The 18560-nt window shown below is 37.3% G+C and overlaps 3 protein-coding genes and 1 long non-coding RNA gene across 7 annotated transcripts; 1 reads left to right on the forward strand and 3 right to left on the reverse strand.

Moving 5' to 3' along the window:
• Nucleotides 1-806: 806 nt before the first annotated feature.
• Nucleotides 807-8298, forward strand: LOC148185476 (uncharacterized). The gene is made up of 6 exons (XR_015775892.1): nucleotides 807-2547; nucleotides 2863-2881; nucleotides 2996-3083; nucleotides 4580-4767; nucleotides 7950-8060; nucleotides 8160-8298. It is a non-coding gene; the product is annotated as an uncharacterized LOC148185476 (long non-coding RNA).
• LOC148185477 (uncharacterized) lies at nucleotides 3099-6621 on the reverse strand. Of its 3 annotated transcripts, none has more exons than XM_088074609.1 (4): nucleotides 6396-6621; nucleotides 4998-5232; nucleotides 4174-4284; nucleotides 3099-4003 (listed from the first exon to the last, which is right to left on the reverse strand). In XM_088074609.1, the coding sequence occupies exons 1-4, from the start codon at nucleotides 6402-6404 to the stop codon at nucleotides 3924-3926; spliced, it is 435 nt and encodes a 144-aa protein (XP_087930735.1). In that variant the 5' UTR covers nucleotides 6405-6621; the 3' UTR covers nucleotides 3099-3923. The 3 variants fall into 3 exon arrangements, with proteins under 3 accessions (XP_087930735.1, XP_087930733.1, XP_087930734.1); XM_088074607.1 differs by having other exon boundaries at nucleotides 4998-5279; nucleotides 6396-6619; XM_088074608.1 differs by having other exon boundaries at nucleotides 4174-4281; nucleotides 4998-5279; nucleotides 6396-6616.
• LOC121962829 (B- and T-lymphocyte attenuator-like) lies at nucleotides 7636-10321 on the reverse strand. 2 transcript variants are annotated; one of them, XM_042513139.2, is made up of 5 exons: nucleotides 10083-10321; nucleotides 8637-8954; nucleotides 8460-8501; nucleotides 8238-8342; nucleotides 7636-8035 (listed from the first exon to the last, which is right to left on the reverse strand). In XM_042513139.2, exons 1-5 carry the CDS (start codon nucleotides 10156-10158, stop codon nucleotides 7959-7961), a joined length of 618 nt encoding a protein of 205 aa, XP_042369073.1. In that variant the 5' UTR covers nucleotides 10159-10321; the 3' UTR covers nucleotides 7636-7958. The 2 variants fall into 2 exon arrangements, with proteins under 2 accessions (XP_042369073.1, XP_087930732.1); XM_088074606.1 differs by having other exon boundaries at nucleotides 7636-8342.
• A 151-nt stretch (nucleotides 10322-10472) lies between these two features.
• Nucleotides 10473-16767, reverse strand: LOC121962826 (B- and T-lymphocyte attenuator-like). Its single transcript, XM_042513134.2, has 6 exons — nucleotides 16281-16767; nucleotides 13240-13563; nucleotides 13072-13137; nucleotides 12800-12925; nucleotides 12683-12717; nucleotides 10473-12066 (listed from the first exon to the last, which is right to left on the reverse strand). The coding sequence occupies exons 1-6, from the start codon at nucleotides 16384-16386 to the stop codon at nucleotides 11686-11688; spliced, it is 1038 nt and encodes a 345-aa protein (XP_042369068.1). The 5' UTR covers nucleotides 16387-16767; the 3' UTR covers nucleotides 10473-11685.
• Nucleotides 16768-18560: the final 1793 nt, after the last annotated feature.

The following is an 18560-nucleotide window of genomic DNA, read 5'->3' on the forward strand; positions in this document are numbered from 1 at the left end:
CTTCCTTTGTTTGTTGCTCTAAAGGGGCTGTAAAAGTCTCTGTACCTGCATGTGTCACATGAGGTGGTGGGCGACACTGGGTGGGGTGTTTGTGAAAAAAGTGTGTGTGCAAGTGTGTGAGAGTGTTTGTGCCAGATTGTGCAAGCGATGCAGCGATGTACGTCAACTTTTAGCACTTTCAAAACCACAGAGGTAGAACATCCCACAGGTCACGCGCTACATGCAGCCCTGCATTGTACGGCCAACTCGCTGCTGTCAATTCATCATTTTATTATGTAATTATGATTATTAACAATATATAGTTTTGCCCTAGCTTTTTTTTTTCATGGACATCTTCCCAGGCTTTTTAAAAATGATTTTCTAAATAGACTAATGTCTTGCAATGTTTGGAACTTTTCTCACCAAGTTGTTTCTTGCCTATTTTTTCGTGTTTTTGAAAGAAATCAAGCCAGTTGCTCTTGGTTCAAAGGTTTAAATACTTGTAAGAGGCGTCAAAAATCATAAGAAGAAGAGTGAAGCCGATCCAGGTTAATGTATAAGGATAAAAGTCCATAAAACATTATCAAACAGTCTATGTGGTTAAGGTTTGTTGCCCCAAATTTATAAGTTCACACTCTAAAATCAAGATGCTCATTTAGTGTTAATCATAAATATAAATGCAATTCCATTGTATGCTCAGTGTCAAGCTTATGGTAGATAAAACATTTGATCCACTCTAAAATTAAAATGTAATTTTCTTAGACACTTTCAGAACTCAGAAGGTAAGTCAAAAGGTAAGTTTCTTTCACAGTAATCTTTATTGTACACAAATTTTGATTTACATTCCACAATCTTTTGGTATATAAAAAAAATGATATCTTCTTACTGTCAATTATTTTATCTCTTGTTTTGTGGCCTTTACATTTTAATGTCACACAACATTCTTGGTTCAGTTTTCATTGACAGTGTAGCTGGTTTCAGTCTGAAGTGAAATGTGTCGTTTCCTGGATTCGCAGTGGGAGAGAGTTGATGTTGTGATGAGCTGAAGGGTTTCCCCCAGTCTGTCTGCTCCCAACATGTACTTCAACACCTGTTCGTTAAAGGTGACTCATCCTGAAAGATGGAAAAAACAAATCTATTAGCACCATCTATGTCTGTGTCAGAATCGCCTGCAATAACTTAATTTTCAAACTCTGCAAACTCAACAGAATGCAGAATTAAAATGTGGCCAAAAGTGGAATTTCGCCATCCAGGGCCATCGCGTGATGCCAGGGGACCAAAGAAAGACTTTTCTTATAGACTTACTTTGTGAGAAAAACATCTGTGAATCAGTAGATGCAGTTTCTCGAGTGTCACGACCCTTGCAAAATGACTCGTTTCACTATCAGGATTACCGTTCGGTCCCTTAACGTTCAGAGTGTAGCTGCAAGATTAAGACATGTTATCCCCATTCAAGTTAGCGGACAACTAAACTGAAAGTTAGCCATTCAGCCAGTGGAAGTGAGGCACTCTGCCGCCGTAAATCTCTTGTGTGCTTACCCTATGGGCCTCATAATGCAGAGGTTTCAGGTACTTTTATATATCTTTTATACAGTGGAAATAGAGCTTTTTGGCCTCATGCACCACTGAGATACTTTCATAGGAATGACCAGTCCGTTCTCATTCTGAAGTTGTTAAATATCGCAGCTGTTGTAGTGATTTCGGTGAAAGATCCCAACACCAAAAGCCACCTTTTGCAGTTGTATGTTACAGATGAGCAGCATCAGTTGAATGTGAGTTTTTTTTTCTACAGCTCACTGTGTGCCTACTTCCCCTGAACCTAACCTTGTGCCCCAGCATTTCTTGACGTTCTGGTGTGGATGTCATGTGAAATATGTTGTCTAAACATAACCACATGCTGCATCTTCCCACCATGTGCATTTGTTGACATAATGGTAGCGCCATCCTGGAACGTAAACAGCAGAAGGATATCTAAAATGTAATTTGTAATTGTGGAAGTCCTCTTTAAAGCCGCAGTATGCGGCGACTTGATGTTGGTATGGTTCAAAAACAGAGACATGTTTCATATCAAGTTTATTTTCCCCTGATTTATCTGTTTGAAAAAAAAGCCATTTAACTGTCAGAATTTTGGTGAATTATGACAAATGGGCCCAGTATTTATTTCAGTGAGTGTGGGACTAAGGGAACAGGAAGCTTTTCATATTGGAATGAAAAGGCTACTGTCACCTGTATCCTACAGGGGCGGGGCGAAACCCATGTTTCACAGATACAGGAACTGAATCTAGAGTGGGCCGTCTGGTTTCATCCACTGTCTCTTCTATAAAGTCTCTGAGGTGTTTCCTCTACGGGCCCCATCATGCAGACCATCCCAGTAACTTCATATCACTGAAATCCTTTTTTGTTTTGGCTTCATGCACCACTGAGCAGCTTTCACAGGAATGAACGGGGCCCCGCCTCAAATGCTGTATCCAGCTCCTTTAATACATCCATGGAGGAGATGCTTTTGAGACATTCTTGGTTCCCAAAGGATGAATCTTAATGTGACTTTTCATGGAGTGCAACCTACAGGTCAAATTTCACTTTTCCATTATTTTAATTTAACACCCGCAGACTTAATATTATTATCCCCAGCTGTAGTTTGTTACGCTCCAATTATAAATGTTGATGCTGACACGCTACACTAATGGTAGTAGTAGTGGTAGTGGTAGTATTTAGCTCAAAGCAGACTTTTGCATAAGTGCAGCCTCACAGAGCCGCTGGCATGGCTGTGACTATTATTCTGTTTAACATGTTTACAGCTTTGCTTAATCTGCCTCAAAGTTATATAAGAAAGCTGATATTCCCTAAATTGCTGTTGAACTTTTTGTCTTCTTTTATTTCCAGCCTGATGATGAGTAGAGAGGTGAGTTTATGATTTATATTCTTTACTGTAAAACAACTTCCAGCCTTTGTTTTTACGTGTTTTATGTGTATGTGATGTGTGGTTAAATTCAGCTTCCTGTTCGACACTCGACAGTCTGCCTGCTCCCAAATGCACATCAGATACTGTACCCAAGAAGAGACGCTACTTCGATCGACATCAAAAGAAAATGCAAAGAGCAGAGGTGCACGCGCACACACATTCACACACACACACACACACACACACACACACACACACACACACACACACACACACACACACACACCAATAAAGACAAATAGATAGCTGTTACCTAAACAGGAAACAAAACTATTTATGTGTAAATGTTTTACATACTACACAAACAGAGGTCGACCCAAACAACAGCTGTTTCTCATGTGAAAAATTTCATTTTTATTAAAGCTTTATTTACAGGAAATCAAAAACACAAAATTGAGCCAGTAGCAATATTCAACATTATTCACAGGTGTAAACACATCATTATGAAGCAATAGATCAGGGATCCTCAACTTGTTTTGTTTGGGGGCCACTTTTGCAAAATGACAGAAGGCCAGGGGCCAGTTGCTGCAGCCCCGTACGTGTTTCTAGGATTTTAGGATGTTTTTTAGATTATAGGAAATTTTTGGGAGGAGGATTTGAGGGTGATTTCAGGATTTCAGTATGGACATTATGGGCTTAGCTAACATTTTAGCATTTTTTAAATTAAAAAAGCTCTATTTTGGTGCAATTTTTATGCACTCTGGCACCTAAAAGTATGAAAATAAATCATGTTAGTTTTACTGTGAATCATAAAACATTTTGGGGGGCCACATGGAACCCTATCGGGGGTGGTCGCAAGTATCACTGCAATAAATCATATTTGTCAATTTAAAAAAATATTTTATTATTTTGGGGCCAGAGAAAACTAAAAGAAAAAAGAATAATTCCCAAAGCATTTTACATAAAAATACATATCAACAAAGCCAAACAATGATTCACACAAAGCAGTAAAAATGCAGTAGTGGTCAGTAGCAGATTGATTTCAAGGCACAGACATCGGCAGATTCTCATATGTATGATGAGTAGGTGAGTCATCATGGGAGGGCCGGCGACTGGATTTTCCTGCGAAATAATGACATCAGAAGAGATTAGTTTCTGTTCTCAGTTTTATTATAGTGAATTCCTTGTTATTTTGTGGTATTTTCATATATATATTAACTGTAGATACAGTTTTGTACCTCTGCAGAATACCAGCTGAACAATCACTTTATGTAAAAATAAGAAATTCTCACCTTTACACCAACATCTTGATGCAACACACAGAGTTAGCACTATGGCGACAAACACCGTAATCCCGACCACACGGTACACAGATGGCCAGAAGGTGTCAATTTCTGGTTCTGCTGCGAAATAAAGAGAATTTTTAACTCAGGCTTAACACAGTATGTAACGTTTTAAAATCTGACCAAACTGGTTTGATTTCTTAAAAAAAAAAAAACATGGGGAGAAAGCAATGAGCAAAATGTCAAGACATGACACAAAATGAGCAATAAATTAGAGAGAGAAACAAAACTAAACAGGAAAATGTAAAAAAGTATTAAAATTGTAAGTATTTTAAACACAAATATATATTCAAATGTCAGGACATTTTCCTCTTTTTGGGGGATAATTTTCTAATAATCTTTTGTCTTGTTTTAGGTACTTTTTTGGCATTTTTGCCTTTAATTGATAGGACAGCACAAGTGTGACAGGAGGAGAGAGAGACAGGGCGACATGCAGCAAAGGGCCGAGGTCGGAATCGAACCCACGGCCACCACAACGAGGACACAGCCTTGCTACATGGGGCGCCTGCTATATCCACTAAGCCACCAGGTGCCTTCTTTAAGGTAATTTTTGACTGTTTTCTTGCAGTTTGTGGGATATGTCTTGCCTAGTTGGTCATTGTCTTTTTCCCTGTGTTTTCAAAATAAATTCAGCTAATTTTCTCAGGTGTCAAAGGGTCAAATAGCTTGTGAAATGCATCTAAATGCAGAACAAAAAAATAATATTAATCCAGGTTTCAAGAGGTTAAGCATCAGTCTAGTACAGGTTTATATCTACTGAAAGGATGACTCACCACGGACAAAGATGGTGATGTTACAACTCACACTGCCTCCACGTTGACACTGATACACACTCGAGTCGTTTCTGCTGATTTTTTTAAGGGTCAGATACAGTGTTCTTACTTCGTTTCCAATTATCCAATCTGTGCTGATGTTGACAGAGGCGCGTGTAGTTTCCTCATATTTATACCAGCCGACTGTTTGTTTTGAATTGTCGCAGAAAGAAACCATGCAGTAAATCCCCAGGTCCTGTCCAGAGAAAGGTTTAATTATAACTTCACAATTTGAACCATCGCCTACAAAAAAAAGACACAATATACAGATTAGAAATGACTGTTGAAATGTGACACCAGCTGATAATGACAGAACATGAAAGCTGTGAAAAGTTATCTAACATGTATAAACTCACTCTGTGGGAATGACACAGAAAAAGAATTAGATCAGTGAAGTTGTTGGGTTTTTTTCACGCTGCAGCTGCAGCCATCAAACTGTAAATTTAGGTCAGCACGATGTGTGGCTGAAACTTGTTTTTCATTTGATTCTGTGCTTTCTCAAACTTTTCACATTACATTTATTTAAGTTTACATGATTGAATATTGGCGTTATGGCTCAGCAGCCACGGTAGGGATCATGATCTGATAAAGGAGAAACAAACTGATTCACAAACCAAGTAGCTCCTGTTAGAAGGATTTTAATGCTGGCTCAAAGCATTACACAGCAAAATATGTCTTTTTTTAAAGCTTTTAAAAAAAGTTTTAAAAACTTTTTTAAAAAGTTTTTAAAACAGTTTTTAAGAAAAAACTTTTTTTTCACTGTTTTTCACTGTTTCTTTTACTTTTACAAAAATATGCTTTTTTGAAAACATTTTGATTTGATTTATACTTTTCTATGTTTGTTTTTACTATTCTTACATTTTAGCATTTAACTTTTTTTAAACTTCGATGTATTTTTTAAAACTTTCATACTATGTTTTTTTTTTTTACCTTTTTATAAATCTATTTTTAGGTTGTTGCTCTTTTTTTTTACATTTCAGGGTCTGCCAATCTTTAAAGAATTAGGTGTGATTTGAGAGAAAGCGTAGCCCAATAGGCTAAATTTAAGGCAAAACATATGTACATTCTTTTCTAGAGAAAAATGTATTGTATATAAAAAAAAGATCCTTCTGAATCGGGAACAATTAATCCTAAAATAAATCCATTAAAGCATCAAAGACCCAATTTCTTCACATTCTGTCAGTTTAACAGCCATTCATTGGTTGTTCACAAACATCGTTCATTTACAGCATGGTCACTCATGTCTTTTACTTTGTCTTTCACATGAATTAATTTACTGCAACCATATTCACATTCAATCTAGTTTAAAACCTGCTCAGATTGAGATCGAGCTATTTAGATAAAATAACAAAAACTTACTCTCAGCATCCAAAGTGAGGAAGAGCACTGCTAAGATGGACACATAAAGGATGTTTAGGCGGTAGTTTGGTCTCATGATGGAAACACTTCAAAAATCGGCTATCCACTTCTGTGAAACAACTATCACTGCAGGTGTGCTCGAGATGTGACAGTAAATGACGTGCGGTAAACTTCCTGCTCTTGATTAGCGTGGTCTTTGGTGTATTTGTACCCCCATTACGCTAAAAATACAGTTTTTAGACACACACATACGTATACACACGCACACACACACACAAACCATTTATCTGGGGCCAGATGCATAAACAACGTGCACACACAAAAACCATGCGTACACTTGGTATTTGTATTTGGTGACCAACTTTTTCTTAATTTTTCCACGCCGCCTTCTCAAGGTGGCACAAATATGAAAATTCTACAGACTAAGCACAGTGCCCTTTTCCCACTGCACAAAAAAGCCACTAACATGTAATACATTTTTATTGTGTTTTGTATATGATGTGCTGTTTGTCTAGTTTTATGTTGTATTGTCTGTCTTGTGTTTTCTTCTTTGTATTAGTTTATATCGTGTGCTATTGTCTGTATTATTTGTCTTTTGTGTGTCTTTTTTTCAACTTCATATTATCATGTCATTCTGCTGAGTCTTTGTTCTGACCTGCATTGGGACTACTGATGCGATTTAGCTCTGAGCTGTACATTGGCCCTTTAGATAAAATATATAAATAATAACATTAATTTATCGGCACTTGCTCCTACTCTTACCGGCAGTGACGGAAACAAAACACCTGGGTAAAAACTTTAATTTTAGCCCCCTAAAATAAGTAGGAGATACATAAAAGAAGTAATCGCCATGAAGTTTTTAAAGGTCTAATGACGTCCAACTCGACACCCAAACCCCCCCAAAAAATGTCTTTGTTTTTTGGTTTTTTTTTTATGAGTAGAGGTGACTTCATGATTTATACTCTTTAAATAATTTCCATCATTTGTTTTTATATGTTTATGTGACGTGTGGTTTGATTCTGCCTAATGTTTGTCAGACAGCAGACACACATCGAAATAGATAAAGAGACATTTTCTCACATCTTGATTATCTGCACCTGATGTGTGGACACAGATTGTTACCTGAACAGGAAACCAAACTATTTACCTGTATATGTTTTACATTCTGCACACACACACACACACACACACACACCGGAAGATCCAAACAACAGTGGTTTCTCATGTGAGAAATTTCACTTTTGTTTTTTACAGCTTTATTTACAAGAAATCAAAGCACATAATGGAGCCAACAGCAACATTCAACATTATACACGGCGGTATTCACATCATCATGAAGAAGTGGATCATATTTTGTCAATTAAAAAAATGTTTTGATTTTTTAAGGCCATGCATAGTCAATCAATAATTCCTAGAGCACATTATGTAAAAACACATCATAACAAAGCTGAGCATTGATAAACACAAATCAGTCAAAATGTGAATATGTCACTTACAGGTTGTCGTGAAATGAATATGTACAACCTTTTGACACTAGTCATTTTGATTTAGCAGATTGATCGGCTAATCATAGATGTGATTGGTTGGCGAAGCATCATGGGAGGGCTGTGGGCCTGGATGTGGTGCGTCCCTGGACTCTCCTGCATGATAATGACATCAGAAGAGGTAAGTAACTGTCCTCAAATTTACTGCAGTAAATATGTACCGTGTTTATTCTTTTTTGTTTTGTGGCATTTTCAACTTGTTTTCTTTACTTTTTTTCAGATGACACCTTCAGCAGGAAGTCTGCAGAGATCATCTGCTGCTGAAGAATCACGGTATGTAAAAATGAAAAATTCTCACCTTTACACCCACATGTTGATACAACATATATGGTTAGAACTACGATAACAAACACCACGATCCCGACAACACGGTACACAAATGGCCAGAAAGTGTCCAATCTCTCTGCAAGACAAAAGACGACATTTGATATGGCACTACAGAAGCGCGGTTGTATGAAAAATGTATTTATGAAAAGAAAAGGGATATATCATTATTAGAGAGTGAATGAGGTTCTCTTACCCGGTTTTGAAGTCGTCCGTATAACTGTAGTGAGTTCATCACCTGCAAAGTGATAAAATTGTTTATTTCCCACAAAAAAATAAATAAAAAAGGTTCTAATTAATAATTCAGTAGTTATTAGAAATGCCTTACTGCAGTTTAGGTAGTTAGTTAGGTTGTACTAAAAGGATGACTCACCTCGGACAAAGACGTTGATGCTGTGACTCACACTGCCGTCACTGTAACACCAGTACACACCTGAGTCATCTCTGAGTATTTCTTGAAATATCAAAACAAATATCCCCTCTGAGGGGTTTAAAAGTTTCCACTCTGTTTTAATGTGACTGCTGACATTGACGGGGACATCAGTCGTCTCACTTTTGTACCAGGTTACTGTTGGTGGTGGTTTGTCACAGAAGGCAACTGTGCAGTTAATCCTGAGGTTTTCTCCAGGCACAGCTCTGTAAACAGTGTCACGGGGCACTTTGATTTCAACATCACAATCTGAATAACCACCTGCAAGAGGAAAATGGCAAAATGTACAGATTAGAAATGACTGGGACAGTGTTATACCATCTGATGATGACAGAACATGAAAGCGGTGAAATGTTATCTAACATTTTCAAAATCAGTCTGTGGAGAAGGTGATTCGAAAAAGCCATATTTCACAAAACTGCAACAGAAACACTTTTTGCGCTTTCATGGGTCACATGATGCTATGACTATGTGCTTTTCAGTAGTAACTGGCTCTCTCGAGTTCATCCTTTGGTATGATGCATTTGGTGCTACAAAAGATGTAATTGCATCGCATAACTCTTCAAAAGTTGAGCAGGTCATCTGAAAGTTTTGAATCCACAACTCTCTCTGAAATCATGAACGATCACCTCCCAGAAATCACTCATACGTGGCCAGTCTCACGTTTAAGGGGCTCGCCTTTCCATTATCGCTCACATAACACGCTTATGTTGCCTTTGATTGGAAATAAAGACGTCTGGTGCAGTGGCTGCAACGGAAATAAACCTGCTAATGCTAATAACCAATTACCACCACCACAAGCTATTGCTCTTTAAACTGCATCACAGGACTTCCTCGTTTGCTCCCGTTGGCGAGAACAGCCTCAAAAAGTGTGTTTCACAAGAAGTATGGCAAATATTTTTCATAAATTATCCACACAGACTTTGATTCTTCTGAGGCGCAAACATTTAACTAAAATCACTGCATAGCAGCACATTTTGTCAATTTAACAGCCGTTCATTGATTTTTCACGAAGTCAGGCTTAACATTTATGACATGGTTGCTGGTGTCTTTTACTTTTTCCCTCATATGAATTAAAATGGCTGCAACTGCATTTACATTCAATATTGCTGATTTCCTTGTTGAGTTTTACTGCTGCGTCGTTGAGGCTCTGGGTGTGTTTGTACACCAGCCTGCATTAGATTCTATGTGTGCAATATAATAATATTAAAAAAAGATAACAGTAAATATGTTTGAAACATTTTCAGTTTTTTTAACCTTTGACATTAAAACATAGTTTACCTGATTCACGTTTGTGAAAATGTGACTTAACAAAACGGAAACAAAGGCCGGAACAAAGATATGCTCAGACTGAGAGCGAGCCACGTAGATGAAATTACAAAAACTTACTATTAGCATCCAAAGTGAGGGAGAGTGCCGCTAAGATGGACACATGAAGGATGTCCAGACGGTAGTTTGGTCTCATGATGGAAACACTTTAAAAACCAGCTATCCACTTCTATTCAACAACTATGACTGCAGGTCTGCTCAAGATATCACACTCAAAGACGTGGTAAACTTTACTTCCTGCCTTTCTTTGCTGTGGTCTTTGGCATATACTTACCCCCAACATAGAGTGCATGAAAGCACAAAAACGGACATCTGAGGCTCACAAACAAACACTCACACGCACACATACTCACCTTTTTTGAACTATGATACATCTGAAACTTCAGGGGTTTCAAGTCCGCATTTGTGTTTCCAAGGTATTAGATTGTTTTAAAGGAGAAACAGTCCAAAACGAGTCAACAGTGATATAATATTAGTTGAAATCAAACAATTATGAACACATATCATGTTATTTGATTGCACAAAATAATGAAATCATAATTACATTCTCTGTTTCCCTGTTAAAGAAATAGCAATTCTCACAGGTTGTAAAAGACAAAATGACACAAGCTCATTCATATGGTCAGAAAATGAGACAGTTTTGAAGTGCATGAAACTACAACAATATAACAGATGTGATATTACTCGACAGAGTAAATTCAAGTCATGGGCGTGCAACAGCACAAAGTCACAGCTTTAACCTGCGAAGGGTGCGTGACACAAAACGTTCAAACCAAGATCACAAATAGATGCATATTAGTTGAAAACAGTTTGCAAAACTTCGTTGAAAAGTACATTTAATTTGGTCAGAGATGATGCTGTTTTACGCCTCTCCAAAGGTGCAGATTTACACAATGATGAAAGAGCTGGTGTGATTCTGTGTTTATCTTTTCAACAAATCATATGAAATACCAAAATCCAACACAGTGATGCTGAGGTGATGTTTATTTGTGGCCTGACCTCACAATTTTCCACCTGGAAACACTTGTGCTGGTGTGCAGGGCCTTTAACAGTACTGACCAAATGATGTAGATAATCATTTTAGCATTGGGCAAATGTCTCAGGTAGATTCTGTAGGATGTCTCTGCTGTAGCATCCTCAGTTTTCACCAAAGAGGGTCTTTATATTATCGTTAAACCCTTTGAGACCTGCGCAAATTGGCTTCATTTCTTTCACTTTAGAAAGAAATTAACTAAAAGTTAAGAAGCAATAAATAAAAAGTAAAAGAAAATTGACCAAACTGATTTAATTTGATTTTTATTAGGAATTATAATAAAGTAAAATAAAATAACTTAAAAAGAAAAGTTAAAAATGCAAAATAAACAAGGAAACGACTTGGGAAAAAAGTTCTTAAAAATGATAATAAATCTGTAACATAATTTAAAATATGGAATTGCCATCTTTTTTCTTTCTTTTTTTTAAATTTTTTAAATCTAAATCTTCTAAATCTTGCAATTTGACACATCTTGCCCAGTTGCTCATTGCCTTTCATGCCTATGTTTCTGAGAGAAATCAAACCAATGTGCTTTTGGTTCAAAGGTTTAAATACATGTGAAAGGTGATGTTAATCCAGATTTCAGAGGGTAAATCTCCCTCCTCCAACATCAAGGACACATTACTCCACTTAATGTGAGCTGTCGTCCGCTTTGAAGTGATTGAGTTGTTGACTTGTGGTTGATAGGTCTTTAACACGGATAGCCGCGTACTCTGAAGCCTCCTCCTCCTTCGGCCTCCGTGGCCGGGCAACAGGCCTCGCTGGAACCTGATGGTTGAGTGCCGCGTACACAAGTGAACACCCCTCGTCGTCCACTGTTGTCGTCTGTCTCTCTCTGTTCTCTTTTATGCCGTAAACATGCTCATTGTCTCTTGGTAATGGCAGTTCATTGGGTTGTGAGGGCGGGGGCTTTCTGCGGGTGGATCTCCGAGGTGGCGGCACAGAGGGGCTTCCTCTTGGCGAAGGCTGGGGGCTTACATGTGGGAAGGGCCCCATGGGGACTGCCACATACTGCAAACATACAAAAAAAACCATTTGCATTAAACGGTTTCACCCCTTTGCCCCCTAAAACCTGGAGCGACATTACTTTTGCTGTATTTTGATGCATTTTAAAGTATTTACACCTTTGAACCCTGAGCAAATTGATGCAGTTTCTTTCAAAAACATGGGGAAAAAGGCAATGAGCTTTATTAGAAATGTTCCACAAATTGCAAGAAATAGTTGACTTAAAAATGTTTGTTAAAAGCTAGATTAAAATGGCTTGGAGTAAAAGAAAAAAAACTCTAGGCTAAAATTACATTTATACTTATCGTAATTACATGCTCACAATAATATTACAAAATTATTACTTTTTAGGCATGTTTTTTCAGGTCATTTTACATTTTTTGTATATATTAATGTGTATTTATATATTTTTCTTTTTTTTTTTTTACTTTTTTCAACAAATTTTCAAGTAATTTTGTACTTTTTTAGTAATTTCTTGCCTTGGGTCATTTCTTCTTTCATCGCTTATTGCCTTTTATCATGTTTTTGAAAGAAATCAAGCCTATTTACCCAGGTTTCAAATTTTTAAAGATATAGGATTTTAGTTTGAATTTTATTTATTTATTTATTTATTTTATCTTACCTGATTTTCAGTCTGCCCTTTTTTCTTTGATTTCCCTGCACAGTGACATTTTGGTGAAATTAGTTAGTTTCAGTGTCACAATTATTTCCTGTATGACATATTTAATCAACATCTCACCTTTACACCCTTGCATTGATACGATGGATATAATTATCACTATGATGACGAAAGCCACAATCCCAGCAGCAAAGTAGAAGTACATCTGTAGACTTGATGTCGGTTCATGGACCAAAGTGATAGTATCTGCGAGAAAAAAGGGAAGTATGATTCAACATGAATGTGTTCATGTGTTTAAACCTAAGTAATGAAGGCCACAGTGTACGAAAGATTCAGAAAGCAACTAGAAGTGGCAGCGTTGCTGCACTACACAATATATAAACTTTACTTACCTGTGCTATTCTTCTGTGTGTCATTTTTAGGCCGTCCATCATCTTTAGAGCAAGCAGAGCAGAGATCTGAAATTTAAATGATATTAAGACTGAAATTGTGAATATAATTTGTTCATTTTATTATTCAGTATCAATTAAGATTTATTCAATTGCAGAAATGTTACTCACCAGAGACAGAGACGTTGATGTTATGACTCACAGTGCCTCCGCTTCCACACTGATATTGCCCTGAATCATTTCTGAGTATTTTTTGGAAGATCAGAAATGATATCCCCTCCAATTTTTCTAAAAGTTCCCACTCGGTTTTAAAGTGACTGCTACTGTTGACATCGATAGCGACATCAGTTTTCTCACGTTTGTACCAGGTGACTATTGGTGGTGAACCATCGCAGAAACCAACTGTGCAGTTAATCCTGAGGTCTTCTCCTCGGTAAGCTTCATAAACAGTATTTTGGGGCACTCTAAGATCAACGTAACAGTCTGCATCATTACCTGCAAAAGCGAAATGACAACAAACATGAATTCATCCCTGTTTTACAGTTTACTGTATAACTGTAAGGTAGCACTATAAGTATTGTGCAAGAACAGGTTTTTAATCGTGGTTTCTGCAGGTCCACCAAGTTTAAGGCTTTTTTGGTATCACATAGAAAATCATTTAAAGGTCACATTCTGCAAAAAGTAAGATTTCCTTTTTTAAATATGAAGCAGGCATCGGTGCTATATGAATACTGTGAAAATACAAACATGCTCAATCCCCAGAGGAATGCACACAGTCCACATTCAGACACTGACCCTTTAAAAGACCCAGCAGGAATTATGTGAACTTGTGATGTCACAACTATCAGGATTTCCCACACTTATATTTATTTGTGACACGGTTGAAACATCTGTCGATAGATTTTCTATTTTTGGAGCTAAACAGATCATTAGGAATGCTATTTGAAGATCTGTAACCTTTGGTTTACCTTTATCCTTTATCACACCACACTGCCAGAGTCTAGAGTGCACTCTGGGCAGAGACGTAGCAGCAGAACGCCAGGTGTAATAAAAGAGAAAGTTGAACGTTCATTGAGCTGGGTCTAAAAGTTTGCATTCACTCACAAACTATGTCAATTTTTCACTCTGCAAGGAAGTCACTGAGAGATGCACTGAGTTCATGGACCTGCAGAAACCTTTAGGTCAGGGACACAAAGGGACATACAGGCATTTCAAAGCAAAAAAACAAAACATGATACTATAATACTAATAAGACGATAATACTTTTTGAGTAACGTTGTGAAAAAGGAGCTTAGGAAGAAAAATCATACAAGATCAAAGGAAAATTTAACGATACACAACTTCATACAGATTTGGTTTGTCATTGCCTGGGAGTTTGTGATGACTGACTTGGCAATTCTTTCTGACACCAGGCAAGGTTTGTCGCTGCGCTGTGAAAAATATGTCTGCAAAATGTCAACTTTTCCTCTGCATAGAAAAATAGCCCCGTTCTCAGAACTTTTCATGTAAACAAGTGGGTTTTGAATGATTTATGTTGATATTTTTAGTTTAGTGGTGAAGTTTAAGTATGTTTTGATATTGAAAGTAAAATTTGGCACTGACAAAGGAAACACTTGCATCGGAAAAAAAAGGTTTTTGATTTTAATATCTTTTGCATTCCGGTATGTATTTCAAAGACAGTCTTCTGACTTTCACTTCATGACTCACTTCTTTCAGTCTTTTTTTTGCTGCAAAAACACTGGCAGAAAGTTGAAACTCGAAAAAAGAGATTGAAAAAAAATTACACTGAAATTAGAATGCAAAAGTATCAGCAAGTAAAAATGTTTTTTAATGACAGTCTTTTATTTTGGATTTTTTTTCCAACGCCAATTTTTGCTTTTTCAATCCAAATTTTATTTTTGAAAGACGTATTATTAGTGTTGCATCTCCAGAGGTGTTGCAGAATTAATCATAGACTGTGAAACCTGGGAAACTGTGTGAGTCCTAACATAAACCATTAAAATAATAATAATAATCATTTTTTCGGTTCCAATGTTTTCTTTTTCAATGCTCAAACTTACTGTCACTATTGCACCTCCATATAGCACATGCATGAATATAGTATTTAACTATTCTGAACTATTCTGATTTTGCTTTGAACAAAATCTATTTTAATGTTTGTTGCTTGCTGTCACTGACATGAGTCACTATTAAACGATACTTTGCTGGCCTCAAACCACACACAAACACCAAAGGCACTAGGAAACCACAATATACACTGATAGATAAATAAGTGACTGACACTGTGGTCGGCCGTGATTTATATTAGAGGACTTCTGGCAAAATTACAGACATTTACACCAGAAAATGCTGCAGAAAATGTACAAATTGGGGCATAAAAACCCACTAGAATGGAAAATTTTCTGGAGGAGGATACGCAAACCCGCCCTTTGTTCATATTTGACCCGACCCCCAATATTGAAATAAACCTTGGCAAACGGGAAATTGTAGAAATGAAGTGGGTAGACGGCTGAAAAGGTAATGAGTGTTCTCTAGATTTTTTTGTTATTTTTACCATTTTCACTTCTTCTACGTTTGCATAAAATACCTAATTGTTTCCATCGTACTCCCACACGGACCAAAAACGCCCTCCTGTTGTGGAAGACATAACCCTAAAGTAGCATTTCTTTTAGCATCAGAAATTGAAATTATTCATTTATTTTGTCAGTTCAACAGACTTTCCTGTCGAAATTTGCCTCATTTTAAAACATTATAGGATTATTATGAGGTTTTGTTTAAGGCCAAATTGAACCAGTCGTTGGGCTTAGGTGCTGCAGCTGCTTTGGTACGCAAAAAAACGCCCTCCTGTTGTGGGAGACATTACCTGAAAGTATAATTTTTGCACGTAGAAGTGAAATTATTTGATTATTTTGCCAGTTAAAAAGAAATTTGTGGTAGAATTTACATACTTTTAGAAAAAGCTACCTTATAGGATCATTTTTGTGGTTTGTTCCAGGCCAAACTGAGCCTCTCGTTAGGTTAGGATACCACAGCTTCGTCCTGTATTTGCTTACTGCATAGACATGCACACAGCACTTTAAAGTTCACGGCCTTTACCGAAATCAGCTTATGGTTTTTGTCCAAACGCCTCATTTTACACATTACAGAAGCAAAGAGAAAAGAAAGGCAACACCACACCAATACTGAGACAGCAGAAAAAAAAACCAACTTACTGTCAGCGTTTAAGGTGAGAAGCAGCCCTGCCAAGATGGACACATGCAGGAACGTCCAGCCGTGGTTAGACTTCATAATGGACAGTCTCCGAAAACCTCTCATCATCTTCTGGTTGCAGCCGATCGGAGTATGAAATGTTCCTCCGAGCACATCATTATTAATAAAAACAGAAGTTGAGGTTGGAGCTTCTTTGCTACATGCTGCTTCCTCTTTCGACTTTTTGCTTCCTACCTACCTTCCCCTTTAAGGCGTCGAGTACACTGGAGGGGAGAGAAGGTCGGTTGGTGGTCTTGGTTCTCTAAATCAGATTCAGTGCAGTGAAACATCTCAAATCAGGGGGTTCCCACAGTGTCAGGTGCTCCGATGCAACTCAAGTAAAGATCTCATGCTTTACTCCAGCCTTCCTCTTTCAGTCTCTTCTCATTTCCGAGGCTTGTTTCAGTCTATGCACCTTCATCACTTTTTGGCAGCGTCTGTGGTTCACCTTCTTCAAGCAGACTTCCTCCCACTTCTCCCCTCCTTTCATCTTCACCATGTGCGTCTCCTGCAAACTTTGTGTGGCCTTGTGCACAGCGCTGTGGTTTCACAGGAGGATAAGCTGTACAGTGCACACTTTTTTGAATGCCCACTCTGCTGATGTGTGGTTGCTATCAGGCGATCATCACCTTATCTGTCAATCAGTCGGACTCATTCAAGCTTTGAAGGAACGCCCGAATAGATAAGATTGAGCTGTATTATTGGTAATGAATCAACTATTTTGAAAAGGATAGCTCAGTTTTTTTAATGTGTTGGTGGAATAGGGTACCTACCCATACTCAGTAGATGTCATTTGGCTTGCACCCCAGTTTGGAGAAGCAGGTTGAAAACTGTCACAAGCAATGTACTGCTGCAGATGGGGGCCAGCTACAAAACGCATTTTAGCCACCTAAAAAAAAGTCCCCCCTCAAAACAGTCAGTATGTGTTTAAGAATACGCTATATTGAGAACATTTTCACTGCTTTACCCTGCCGCTAGACAATGATTTCCAGCGGCAAAATGAAGCTGTTATGACGCTTTCTTCAAAGCCAGACTCCATTGAAAAAAACAGTGATATAACATCACTGAACACAGGATCTGCTGGTCGAATGCTGTTTTGATCAGTTAGTTTGTTTGTGTTTTTGTGTGACTTTGGCATTTAAAAGGGTTAGTTTGGATTCACCGGAGTCATACAATAACACAAACTAACTAACTGATCGAAGCAGCGATAAATCGGCAGCTCCTGTGTTCAAAGAGCTAAAATTACTTATTATCTCAATGGAGTCTTGTGGCTTTCACAAGAGCATAGACGGGAAACTGAAGACGCTAATGGTTTTCCTGTCACAAAGAGCTGCCATGGGGAGAGTTTAGAAAAAAATACTCAAAATACTCTCACTATAGCATTTACTTAAACTGATATATATATTTTTCGGGTGGGACTTTAACACTGTTTAACCCTAACCCTACATCCTACTGTTGCATTATGTATGTATGTATGTAGGTGGATGGGCCCTAGAAATGTATTATGTAGGTTCTGTATTTTTCATGTAATTGCTTAGCTGTCAGACAATCATAGAGGAATAATAGGGAGTATTTAGATCCTTCACTTAAGTAAATGCATAGGTTTAGATAAGATTTTGGTAGAGCATGTGCATTTTCCTCCTTACTAAAGACATAAAAGTAGCAGTAAATGTCTTTAATTTGGCATTTACACCATAAACTGGTGTAGAAAATGCATATATTGGTGCATAAAAATTCATCAGCATGCAGGAAATTGTTGAATGCCTAAATGTTTTTGGCAGAGGACCCCCAAACACACTGTTTTATCTGTGCATCCCCCAAGTGCAGAAAAAAGTAAAAATAAAAAATAAATAAAATAAAATACTGCCAAACTAATAAAAAACCAACCCCATCCCCCCACAAAAACTCAAACAATTAAAAAAAAGGGAAAATTACATCATTTTTTATCAAAATATTTGCCAAATTGAAATACCTAAAAAAGAAAAAAAAAAAACTCCCAAAACTCAAAACTTAAAAAAATGAAAAGTGATGAATTTTCTGTCAATAAGCTAATTGATAAATGGACCAATCATTTTGGCTGTACTTGTATACAACTGCTGGGTAAATACATTTAAAACAGCGCATCTTATTTTATACATATCTTTTTTCGTTTTTTTATGCAAACATTTTAATATGTAAAGTAACTGGTAACTAAAGCTGTCACATAAATGTAGTGACATAAAAGTACAATACTTCCCTCTGAA

This window comes from Plectropomus leopardus, chromosome 24, assembly GCF_026936395.1.
Source record: "Plectropomus leopardus strain MGB_pleo_1.0 chromosome 24, ASM2693639v1, whole genome shotgun sequence".
Lineage (NCBI taxonomy): Eukaryota > Metazoa > Chordata > Actinopteri > Perciformes > Serranidae > Plectropomus > Plectropomus leopardus.